Here is a 13,326-nt window from a genome sequence, read left to right as displayed (position 1 = left end):
AAAAAATAGAAAACAAACCACCTCAATTCAGACCTGGGAGTAAGTTGTTGCTTAATCAGTCTATATGACAAATAGTGGGATAGCTTATAAGGTTCTTGCAAGGTGAATTCAGTGCACTCTGAAAAGTAGTCACAACCACAAGTCAGAGGCTCTGTTGAAAACCAGCAGCAAAACATTGCATGACCCATGTACAAGAGGAACTAAATGCTCTTTGATTAAATGCTAACTGGATTAAATGGAAACATTTTTGTGGAGGAGACAGACTGACAAAGAAGAACTGTAAGGAAAGATAATTTTAGTGCATAAGTAGTTCTTAGAGATTGATTTCAAATGTGTAGACTGGATAACAGCTGTTACGTGTAGACTAAACAATAAGGTTACATTTGGAGTGTCCCTTAGCAGCATATTATTGACAGTTAAGAAATAATTCATTAGACTTTCAGAATTCTTCCTAGTTTGCCATAAGGTCTACATACACAAAAATGACAATGCAAATTGGTCTTAATTTATTTTGCTTCTTAATTTGAAAGGTGACCATGAATGAACAAGAATTTACTTGCCTACTAGTATGAAATTCATGAATAAATAAGCTGATCTTTTAGACATGTTAGGCTGATAAATTGAATTCAAAGACGCAGAATTGCTCTTCCTCATTTTATGAATGAAAAGAGATCAGTGGAAGCCTGACAGTTTTAGGGAATGAAGGGACTGCAAGCTGGGGTGTTCGTTTTGTAATGTATTTTGACCAGTTTGTTTAAGAAAGAATCATTCTAGTGTTTTAATATTTAAGATGCATAAGTGCTTTGCTTAATTACTGACTTCATTGATCTTGGCCCTGTCTTTGTTGCACAAATGTACATGCAAAAGGAGAGGAGTGTATGTCATATCTTCATTGCACAAATGTATGTGCAAAAAGAGAGGAGATTTCAGCCCTCTGACTAGGGGATTCCTAGAGGTTTACATGCTGCTTTGCAGGTACAGAAGTTGGAAGAAGTATTTTCAATGTATCCTTTTCAGTACCTTTTTGTCGTTGCAGGTGAGATTATTTCAGCTCTGCGAGATACGGGGCTTCTTAGAAAAGCAGTTGTTATATTCACTGCAGACCATGGAGAACTTGCTATGGAACATCGTCAGTTCTATAAAATGAGCATGTATGAAGGAAGTTCCCATGTTCCTCTTTTAGTTATGGGACCAGGTGTAAAAGAACAGCAGGAAATACCAAATGTAGTATCTCTTGTGGATATATATCCTACTATGCTTGGTGAGTTAAGTAATTTCAAATGAAATTTTTTTTCCCAGTTACCATTATTATGCATTTGTATTATAGTCAGAATTATGCCTCCTTGGATGCATTTGAGATATGTATAATCCTTGCTAGCCTTCATACCTAACAGTTTACTATAGCAACTTGTCTCAGTCTCAGGAGACTGGAATGGAATGTTTGCTAAAGAGAATGAGTTATGAGATAGACCAAACTCCTCTCTCTCAGCAATTGTAAATTTAAAATTAAGGGGCTTTAATCGAGGAAGTGTGGGAAAAAAACCAGAAGAAATAACAACCCTTTATTAAAAGATATATGTATGTTGGCAAAAAACAGTAACAGAACACAAAAAAACCCTAGACAGTAGTCCTAGGACTAATAAGGTAAGAATGGATATCCATTATTGTATCTTATTTCCTTACCTTATTAGATATGAAAGTATTCAGTATGGGACAGAGACTCAAATGAAAAGAATTGACAATAAATTACTTGGATGGAAATTACTTTTAAGAATGAAGTTTTAAACAGTTGTCTGTGATAAATCATGCAAGAGATGACTCTCATTGAAACTAAACATCAGGTGAAGTTGCTGTTTGAGACTACAAATCAGAAAAGCGTTCTTTTCAAGCCAGTCTGCAAAGCTTTCTCTTTAAGATGTGTCACGTGTACACTGCAGCTGGCTGAGAGAACATGGGGCAGTAGATAAAACTGTACTTCTAGCAGTGAATGTCAGCAAAAAATCCTGTTATCCAGTTGAAAATAGGATATAAAATCTGAGTGACTTTTTCTTTCAAATTTGATATCAAATCCTCTGAAGAGTCCTTAGGGTTCTCCTTCAAGAAGAACAAGGACTGGTTTGATGAAAACAATCAAAAGATCCAGGAATTGTTGAGGAAGAAGAGAACCGCCCACCAAGCACACCTTGCTCAGACATCTTGACATGTAAGAAAAGCAGCCTTTCATCTTGCATGCAGCAAGCTCCAACAGAAACTCCGTGACATCCAGAACAAGTGGTGGATCAATCTAGCAGGAAAAAATCAGTTATGCGCTGATACAGGTGATTACAGAGGATTCTATGAGGCCCTGAAAACAGCATACGGGCCTACATATCAGGTCCAAAGCCCTCTACTCAGCACAGATGGTCAGGTGCTTCACACAGATAAAATCTCCATTCTGAATCGATGGTCTGAACACTTTCAGACTCTTTTCAGTACTAACCATGTAATTCAAGACTCAGCAATTCAGTCCATCACACAGCAACTGGTGAAGAATGAATTGGATATTGCCCCTACTATGGGAGAAACTCTCAAGGCCATACAGCAGGTGAAAACTGGCAAGGCAGCTGGGGTTGATGGAATTGCACCTGAAATCTGGAAACATGGGGCCTTGCACTCCATGCTAAATTTCATGAGTTTGTGGTGCGCTGTTGGGAGAACTAGGTGAACTACCATCAGACCTTCATGATGCAGTCATCATCACCTTGTATAAGAAGAAAGGAATTAAATCAGACTGTTCAAATTACCGTGGTATTACTCTGCTCTCCACTGCTGGTGAAATCCTGGCAAGAATACTCTTGAACAGACTAATACCCACTATAGCAGAAGGAATTCTACCTGAAAGCCAATGTGTTTTCAGAGCCAACAGGAGTACCACAGACATGGTGTTTGTTCTCAGACAACTGCAAGAGAAGTGTAGGGAACAGAACAAAGGTCTCTATGTAACCTTTGTTGATTTCACCAAGGCTTTTGATACTGTGAGCAGAAAAGGTCTGTGGCAGATTTTGGAACGTTTAGGTTGTCCCCCCAAGTTCCTTAAAATGATCATCTCACTCCATGAGGATCAGCAGGGCCAAGTCAGATATGGCGATACACTTTCTGAGCCCTTTTTAATAACCAATGGTGTGAAACAAGGCTGTGTTCTTGCACCAACCCTATTCACAATCTTTTTCAGCATGATGCTCCAAAGGGCCACGGCAGACCTCGATGAAGAAAATGGTATCTACATTCGATACTGTACTGATGGAAGCCTTTTCAACCTAAGGTGACTGAAAGCCCACACTAAGACCTTAAACCATCTTGTCCAGGAGCTGCTTTATGCTGATGACACTGCCCTTGTCGCCCACACAGAAGTAGCTCTGCTGCTACTTTAACATCCTGCTTTGCAGACGCTGCTGAGCTCTTTGGGCTGGAAGTCAGCTTAAAGAAGACAGAAGTTCTCTATCAACTGGCACCTCAGGAAGTCTTCCATCATCCCCATATCACCATTGGCTAATCAGAGCTCAAATCAGTCCAACAGTTTTATTACCTAGGTAGCCTCATCTCCTTGGATGGTAAGATTGACAGAGAGAGAGAGACAACAGGTTAGCAAAGGCATATAGTGCCTTCGGAAAACTCCATAAAAGAGTCTGGCGAAATAAACACCTGAAGAAAAGCACAAAAATCAGTGTTTACAGAGCCATTGTGCTGTCTATTCTTTTATATGGATCCAAATCATGGGTCATTTACCGCCACCACCTGTGACTCCTAGAACGCTTCCATCAACGCAGTCTCCATACAATCCTAAACATCCACTGATCAGATTTTGTGACTAATACATCTGTTTTAGAACAAGCAGCAGTCACAAGTATAGAGGCCATGTTGCTGAGAACACAGCTGTGCTGGGCAGGACACGTCTCAAGGATGAAGGACCACCCCCTCCCTAAGATCTTGCTCTATGGTGAACTTGCCACTGGCTGCTGCAAGAGAGGAGCCTGGAAGAGGAGATACAAGGACTCCCTGAAACAACATCTCAGCCTTGGCCATATTGACCTTCATAACTGGTCTACTCTGGCCTTCAATCCGGAGGCCTGGAGACACACCATCTATAACGCTGCTGCTTCTTTTGAGAACACACACAGGATCACTCTCGAGGAGAAAAGACAACACAGAAAGAATCATGTTTTGCCAATACCATCTAAGGAGTCTTTCTGCTGTGGCTTTTGCAGCTGGACTTGTCTCTCTCTCATTGGCTTCTTTAGCCACCAGCACACTTGTAGCAAATGTGGGTAGTGTCCTTCCTAAATCTTTGTTTGCGAAGCCTAGCCATGATGATGATGATGATGAAGTTATGGTATCATATGTAAAGAGTTAAAAATCTCTTTTTTTTCTTCTTTGTCCCCTTTCCCCAAATGAAATAATTGGCCAGGTGGTTTAACATCTTTCTATCTTTTCCTTCTATTTCCCCCTCCGCACCCCAGAACTTTCCTTCTCTTCTGGCAGTTCCCCTTTTCTGTAAACTGAATGTCAGAAAGGCATATATGTCGAGGTGACTGTGAAAACGTGAAGAACTACCTCTGTGGACTATTATGTCCTCAGTTTGTATGCTACTGCTGGCTAATGAGGAAACAGATTTCAATCCTATTTTTGTGATAAATATAATCCCTTTGCTTTGTGTCATCTTAAGACACCATCCAAAGGCTTTGCTCAAGACTTCCACCTTTAGTAACTTTGTGAATAGGCACAGATGTTTTGATTCCAGCAGAATCTGTGTGATACCTATAATTCAGATGGAAGTACAACAGCTCTCGCATTTTTTAACAGGATGTTACATAACCTTTCCTCCAGGCAACACAGAGTTTCTTGATCTGTATGAAAGTACCTTTGGCTTTCTATTGGAAAAGCAGGAACTGCTGAAGGTACCGGGAACATTCTTTGCACATGCAGTTACTTCAACTAATAGCATTACTGATTTAGGATAACAGAAGAGCCTATATCCCTTTTTCATTTGTTTAAATGTAGTATGTATTTGTTCAAGGTTTTTGCCCATTCATTGGAAACTGCTGAGTTTACACATTACAAGTCTTTCTAGCGCTTAGTCAGATGCTGGCTGGACAGAGGACAAAAAGGAAGATGTGTGCTGATAAAGGAAGTCACTTATGGGCAATTTGTATGCACAGAGTATCGCTACTTGGCATAGAACTGAAGATTAAATACTACCACTGTGCTCTGTGAAGTGGAAGATGTTGAATTTTGAATGTCTATAGATGATGTTCAGGGTGGTGATTAAAAAATAACTGTCATACCTGTTTTTTAGGACATGCTGAAGTTTAGGTGACATGGTTGGGATTCTTGATTATGTTTTTCAGAATGTCTTTGACAAACCTGTGCAGCGTTTTAATATTGACCTGATCTTTGTGACCTAGAGACACTTGTGATGTAAGTTGATGCTGAGGAGCTTATGGATATTACAGCATCTTCTGAGGATCATCTAGTGGGTTATGGAGTCACCAGTGTTTTCCATACATGCACTGTCTTGATACTACTTCTGATACCATCTTTATCTCCAGTCCTGCAAGAGAAGCAAGTGCCCCTGCTTCTCAGTTTCCCCACCAGTTACAGATGATAACCATAACATCCACCTTTGTAAAGCATTTCAATATTCACTGCTGAAGAATGCTACATAGCAGTTTAGCACTGTTATTGTTAAAGGAATGAATGCTATGCCATGTTGAATGTGGAGCTTTTGGGGTCTTTTCATACTGTGACATTCTTTTTCTCCTGCCTGGTGCAGTCAAAGCGGAAGAGAAATGTTTACAACCATGATTAGAAAATAAAAAAGCACCACCCATCAAAGGAGGTTATTGTGATTTCTTTTCACAAACTTCTGTTAGACATAGATGATAGTGAATTTGATCAAGATGGTGGGCAGCTTGCCTCAGGAAGTTCCCTAAAGTTTCTTCATTGTGTTTTTTGGTGTTTCTTTGTTCTACAAGAATAATAATTAGGAATGTACATCTTATTATAAAAATAAAATGTTCAGACAACTGTAGCATTGTGTTAGGCTTTTTTTAATCATGGAAACTGCAATAGCATTTTGGTTTTGTATATCTTTCCTTAGATATAGCAAGAATTCCTGTCCCACAGAACCTCAGTGGATATTCTCTTATACCGCTGCTACATAAAAAGACTGAGAGTGAAGTGTCACCAAGTGGACCTCGGCCCTCTTGGGTGCTGAGTGAGTTCCATGGGTGCAATGTGAATTCTTCTGTGTATATGCTGCGAACTGGCAAATGGAAATATATCGCGTACTCGGATGGCTGTTCAGTACTGCCTCAACTATTTGGTATGTTACAACTTTTATGTCCTGACTAACTCATTAATTTAATTAAATACAGTCTTAACTGGCTTTTTGTTTGTTCCAGATCTTACTGCTGATCCAGATGAGCTAACAAATGTTGCCATAAAATTCCCACTAATTGTACGTTCCTTGGACAAAATACTCCGTTCTATAGTAAACTATCCAAAGGTTTCTTCTTCTGTTCAGGAGTATAACAAACAACAGTTTATCAGTTGGAAACAAAGTTTGGGTCAGAATTACTCAAGTGTTATTGCGAACCTTAGGTGGCATCAAGACTGGTTAAAGGAACAAAAAAAATATGAGAATGCAATTGACAAATGGCTTGGGGAGTAGACAGAAACAACCTGGATTTATTATGACTGAGGGTATGAAAACACTATGCATTTGTAATATTATACTGTATTTCAAGTATTAGAATTATTGTCTTATATAAGCTATTGAAAGTAAAGATTCCCAAACAGTTACTGCTTTGTTAGGCAACGTTACAGTGGAATTTGTCAGATTGATTATAGGTCCACATTAAATACACATTCATCTGCTGGGGTTTGGAAGTTGTTAACTCACTTGTCTACCATTGGTTTCTGTGTTGCCATAGTTATTAAACTGTCTTCTTGCATTGGCTAACCAAATGGCCAATCCCGTCCTTGGCCCAGCAGACCTTATAAGCTGTGGGAAATTTGAATAAAGGCCCTTCTTCGCTGCTGGATTCCCTGCGTGCTACGTGGTCTCTGTCTCCTGGCTTAAGTACCTCCACCACCTGTCCCTGCCACGAGGGACGGGCGGTGGGGGGTGATTCCAGCCCTGAAAACCTTCACAGAGCATCCGGCAGTGACCCCCCAGAAACCCCTCAAACTGCAATATTCATCCCCTTAAGAGAAGCTATAGCAGTTAAAATATAATCAAAAAGTTAATAACGAGTACTGGCCTGAACATAGACGCAGTTTATTCAAGTACTTAACTGTATCAGCGTTCCTGTATCATATACATGACTGACTCTCCATCTTTTCAACATCTGACTGCTAACCTCTTGCTTTTAGATCTGGTACTTATCACTCCTTGCTTGTTTAAAATTTCATAATGTGCATAGGCTCCTCATTGCACATGTGGAGGGGAATCTGATCTCTGGTCACGGTTGGAAAATAGAACAAAAAAACCAAACCCAAGAATCCTCTAACCAAATCTGTGAGTAGAGTAGTTCTTTGAAAGGTGATAGTGTGATTTGCATAGCATAAGATGAAAACTGCATCTCTGTTATGCAGTTAGATTTTGCAAATAAATGCTTGTTAGGATCCCATTATTAAAAGATGCCTCTGCCCGAATTAAGATGCAAATGGGACCATGTGCCAAAGTCAATAGTATGGTTTTATTTAGCAGTAAATATGAGGTAGAAAGATAGAAATAGAAAGAGAAAGAGAGAGAGAGAGAGAGAGAGAAAGAGAGAGACAGATTAAGTAGAAAGATAAAGATAAAGGTAAAGATATCATCACCACATGGATTCTAACAGGATCTCACTGGTCCTTCTGGTCTTCTCGGTGATGAGGGTCCCAATGTTGTGCTTTTTGGGTACTGCTTTTATGCAGTCCAAGTCTCAGATATTCACAGGGAGTCTCAGATGTTCCCACACTTTGGGATGGCATGAGTGTAAGCAGTTGTTTTCTTTCTTACAACTTGCACAGTGGAATTTTGTCCAGTGTGCTAATTTCAAACCTTTACCTTCATTTATGTCTATAATTAATGCTTTCCTTTCTCACCGTTTTCTACAGTGGGAATCTTTGTTTGAGTAGGTTACCCAGATCTGTCTTACCAGACCTGGTTCTTATCACAAGTTCCAGTAGTGGTGGCTTATCTTATGGAAATTTCCTTCTTTGACAGTGTTTTGAAACAATTCATGGCATTCTTTAAGTCCTGTCAATGCTTTAATGTGCATCAATGAGTGGAGAACTGAAACCTAAAATATAAACACAGAAGACAGAATTGAAGCTTACAGGAAGAGTTAACATAAAAATACTATTTCACATTTTTCCAGGGATGTGACGAAAAACCAAAGTAGTTTTGGAAGAAGATTGGATTTAGATAGTAACTCTTCTGCTTAAGGAGAAATATAATTATAGCAGCACTTAAGTTTGCTTATTCTTGATGACAGTGCTTGCTGCTATAGTACCAATTCAGAATGACATACTTAATACATAAATCCTTTTCTAAATCTGTAATTAAATACCTAGCAGTAGCAGTAAGCTAGTAAGACTAAACATAAAAAGGACACATATTTTCTGATGGCTAAGCACTCCACATGCATTCCATAAACAACTTACCACACTGGAATTAGCTACATACTGATGAGGGTTTTAACTGTTTTCTGTCTTTGTGTCCACAGGACATTACTGCTAACCTTATACAACTTGCTGCTATGGCAGAATTTTATTTTTTTATTATATATCATAGGCAAGGAGCAAACTAACAGTTAAAAAAGCCTTCAAACTCTGTAGCACATGCCATGATAAATCTGGTTAAAATGAGTTCAGGTAGGGATAAAATTACTTAAAATAAATGGGCTGCATACTTAGAGAAAGTATTTATGTCCATACGATTGTTTGTTCAAGAGGGAGAAGAATAAAGAAATTGATTGCTTTCCAGAGGTCTGAACAAAGTGCAGTACATTGTACAGAATACAGTAAAATAAAATTGCGGTGAACTGGATGTATTTTGGGTGTTCTTTTTTTAATGCCTGAATGTTTAAAAAATTATTAGGGGAAATTGTATTTTGTCACTTCTGTGGACAGTGCTTTCTTTGAAGACATGAGCTTTTAAGATGCACTAATGTTAGGTTTACAAAAGTGCCATTTTGAGGTACATTCTGAAATGGAAGAAGAATTGGAAAAAAAACATCTTGTGTCACACACTGTCTAAAGAAGCCCAGTGCATGGGGCAGGCTTCCAGACAATGCAGGAAACACCGGAGCTACCATGTCAGGAAGTAGGGATGCTTGTTCGCAAGGTGGTACTGTGGTATGTGAGTCAACAAGTAGCAGATTGTGAGTCAACAGTAGGCACTCAGTATGCCTACATTAGTACTTCTTGTATATAGTCTTCTTAAAATGCTTGTTTAAAAAGAAAATGTTGACTTGTTAAAAGAAAAACTTTTGACTTTTGCAAGTTATTTGTTAGTTATGTGTGAACTTTTGTTCTGAAGAGCAAGAGAGAGAAAGGAAAAGCCCCTAACCACCTTCCTGTATCTGTTGGCAATAAATAATATGTCTGTGTTGGTTTAGAACTGAGCTAATTTAAGTGTAAAACAAATGGATTTAACAATACGGTTGTATTCAGTTACTGTGTTAGTTATGCTTATGCATCTGCATTATTGTAACATTAATCAAATGAGGTGTGCAGCATGCAAGGCTGACCAGCTAACAAAGGAGAAAATCTGTTTTTCAAACATGCCGAGTGAGTTATGCAGTATTAACACTGAAGAGAGACTGTGGAGTGAAAGACTGTGGCTGGAATGCCAACAGGTTCAAACTTATTGATTAGATGTATTCAGGTCAATGCAGCTTTCTGAGACATATCTGAGGCTACCAAGGGCATTGGCCTGGTCAGCTTCTGCTGAGAGAGGTACCATTGTTCTGTCGAACAAAAATGTATTTTTGTAAACACAAGGTCATCATGGTCACTAAAGAGGTAAGAGACTGCCACTGTGAATTTGCCAAGAAACCACGTAAAAATAACACTCTGCCGCCTTTGTCAGGATAACTAGCCTGGTTGGTAAGTCGTCAGTGATAGTGTCTAACTGCAAAAAAAAAAAAAAAAAGGTGAAATCCAGACTTTGAATGCACTTGGACAATGGCCTATCTGATCTACTTTCATGTGGAAATAGAGTCTAGACAAAATTACTGTAAGTTAAGTTCAAAACTAAAATCAAACTCAGTTGTAGATTCCAAAAATCAAAAAGTGGGAAGGCTGATAAATAATGTCTGCAAGAATTTTATGTAGTTCTGTTTTTTACTTCTTTAGTAAGTCTTTTACTTTTTTAGTACTCTGAATGCAGGAGTAGGAACCTTTTTCTTATTAAACATGAGAAAATGCACCTGGGGAGAGCTATCAACACTTCTGAAAATAGGCTAAAATTCAAAGTAGTCTTGATTAGCTGGATAAAATGATCTGAAATCAATAGGGTCAAATTCATCATGGCTTAGTTAAAGGTCAAAATAAAATGGAAATGGAAAAAATACTAAAATTGTGAACAACAAAATGCCTAGGTTTCAGTTTTGCAGAACAAAAAGCCTCCCATGCCTGGGCATTTTAGAGGAACAGAAGCATAATATGTTCAGCATATTATGTTCAACAGTGATGTTCCTGGACGGGGGGTCGTGTGGCTGCTGCCCTCATGGCATGCAGGAGCAGGGACAACCCCAGGGCCTGGACCAGATGGGAGAAGCTGCAGCAGTGCCAGGGGTGTGGATAGTTAATTTTGCCACCCGTTTCCATGGACTTTGCTTGGCATGATGGAAGACTGTTCTTTCCCCAAGTGGTTTCTCAAGGATGGGTGAAGGGCATGTTCATCACATGAAACCTCATGGCTTGGTTGCTTCTCTCCACACTGCAACCCAGAGAAAAGCATGTGTGTGTGGAAATCTTTTGCTGAAATCCTGATCTGAAATGTTCCTGTGGGCCTAGCTGGATTGTAGCACCCTGACATCAACTCTGATTATTAAACAGATCTTATCAAAAGATTCATTTTAGATGGATGAGGCATTTTGTACTGGAAAAAAAATTACTTTTGACTTTATACAATTAAATACTACTCATGGCTAAATAGTCTTTGGACTGCTTTGCTGTTGTCAGATCTTTTTTCAAAATACAATGCTTATGAAATGCATAATTTGTCATTTTATCCTGAAAAAGTCTTCACCCACCATTTTTCCAGCAAGCTTTGCTATTTATCAAATCAGAACTATGGGATGGAGCACAGTGGTGCCCATTCTCATTTTTTCTAGTATGCAGCTGATGGTGACTGAGACAGCGATGGTTTGGTAAAGGCATCCACTGTGAGCTGGAGGTATCTTGCAAAGGAGTTCAGAGGATGGAAAAAGTGACCTGGCAATGCAGCCTGGACATAGGAGTGATTTATGGTGCTGGCTAGCAATGTTGCTGCTCCCTGACTCTGTGCCCCTATTGCAACTTCTTCAGCGAGGAGACTCTGGTAGCGGCCTAGGTGAGAAAACTGGAAGTCCTCAGGAGCAGGGTGTTTCAAGACTCCCTGTTAGGTCTGCAATTTTGGGGTTGTCATGAGAAAGGTAAGGGGGGGTTGCGTGACCCTTAGAGAGGAGAGCTTTTCTTGACCCTTAGTGTTTTATTTGTCTGTCAATGCCTCAGGTAAGTTAAAACCCTTATGTCCAGCTAGTCTGACAGAGTCCTGTAAGGGGAAATCTTCACTGAACAGATTCACTGGATTAGAGGGTGATTCGACTGCCCTTTTCTAGGGGCTAAGCCAACAGTGTGGAGACACCTCAGCGAATCTTCCCAATGCGTTATCTGTTGCTGGCCACTGCTAGCACCTTATAAAGGACTCACTCTAACAGCTTACGGAATCACGCTCTTTAATAATACAAATTATGACAGGTCAATAAGGTTGGTAAGTCGTCAGTGATAGTGTCTAACTGCAAAAACATCATTGGATTTCAAAATATATTGGGTTTCTGTGGCAAGATTTTGGTAGCAGGAGGAGCTACAGGGGTGGCTTCTGTTAGAAACTACTAGAAGCTTCCCCTGTGTCTGGTGGAGCCAATGCCAGCTGGCTCCAGGATGGGCTTCCTGCCGCTGGCCAAGGCTGAGCTGATTAGGAATGATAGTAACTCCTCTATGATAACATATTTAAGAACAGAAAGAAAGTTATTGCGCAGATTAAAATTGCAACAAGGAAAGAGCAGAGTGAGAACATGTGAACAGTGTAGACACCAAAGTTGGTAAGAAATCTCCAAATTCCCAAACATCCATGAAGAGCTTCCGGATGGTAAGAAGAAATGCAAGAAGAAAAGCAAGAAATGGTAAGAAGAAAAGCAAGCTGTTGCAGGCCTTTAGCTCCCCTTGGGCAGCCTATCTCTGCACCACCAGCACTGAGGAAGAGGTGTGTTTCTTCCCAAGGAAAGGGACCGGCATCATCTCTCAGGATCCCAGCTCAGAATTTTGCAGACCATATCCAAAACTGCAAATGTTTCTCTCACACAAAACATGCCAGGACAGAAAGCTGTAGCTGGCCTTTCCCTCTCCCAGGCAGCCTATGGTGGGCACCACAAAGGCTTGGGCTAGGTTGCTTCCCCTTGCCAAGAAGAAAGGCACTGTCATCCCCTTTGGGACCCCGCATCTGAAACTTGCACAGAGCAGGCAAAACTTGAAGAGGTTTGGGGAGGAGTTGCACGCAAAAAATTCCAGGACAGAAAGCATAGTGGGCAAGATGCGAGCAAACATTTCGTCCTAGCACGTTTATATGTGTGAGCTGGGGCTGGAAACTTCTCAGTTTACATTCAGACCGCAAGAGTGTGGTAGTACAAGTAGGTCAGAAGAAAGTGTTGAGCAACACTATTGAGTGTAGTTTCTAGGCAGCAGGGGAAGGTTAATGCCAAGGCTAGTTTTTGTTCTAGTACCTTTTTCTTAAGAGAGTATCTGCTGGGCATTTTAAAGTTTGAAGCTGGGATCTGACAGAGTGAAAAAATGTGAGGGTACATAGAGCTGAGAAGGAAGGCACACAGCCCCAGTGTGTGACATGTTCATGAAAGGCTGCACGGCGAACAGGAAATTCAGTAGCTGTGTGTTTTTTTGTGTGAGAAGTGTATCAGACTCTGTGAGACTGAAAGTGCTTTATGGTACATCTAGCCGAAAAGAATGTGCAGGGCACCATGGGTTTTACAGTTTACAGGCTGTGAGGGGAAGGTGGCTGCCACTTGACTGACAAGAGCA

General features: G+C 40.2%; 1 protein-coding gene across 6 annotated transcripts in view; it reads left to right on the top strand.

Annotated features, from left to right (window-relative positions):
- ARSK (arylsulfatase family member K) overlaps window positions 1-13,326 on the top strand; it is a 42,439-nt gene that overhangs the window by 17,689 nt on the left and 11,424 nt on the right. For 5 of the 6 annotated variants that reach the window (XR_007904788.1, XR_007904787.1, XR_007904786.1 and 2 more), the window contains exons 6-7: window positions 1,037-1,261; window positions 6,137-6,361. Coding sequence is in view for 1 of the 6 variants with exons in the window: in XM_051789395.1 (XP_051645355.1) it covers window positions 1,037-1,261; window positions 6,137-6,361; window positions 6,441-6,709 (719 nt within the window). In the remaining 5 variants the exon portion in view is untranslated. Of the gene's footprint in view, window positions 1-1,036; window positions 1,262-6,136; window positions 6,362-6,440; window positions 10,139-13,326 lie in introns of those variants that run through there. The other variant, XM_051789395.1, reaches the window with a different exon arrangement.

The sequence above is a fragment of the Manacus candei genome, unplaced genomic scaffold (assembly GCF_025592945.1).
Source record: "Manacus candei isolate 608988 ecotype Guabito, Panama unplaced genomic scaffold, ASM2559294v1 h1tg000027l, whole genome shotgun sequence".
Lineage (NCBI taxonomy): Eukaryota > Metazoa > Chordata > Aves > Passeriformes > Pipridae > Manacus > Manacus candei.
Note: the sequence above shows the minus strand (reverse complement) of the source record. Positions and strands in the feature narration are given on the sequence as shown.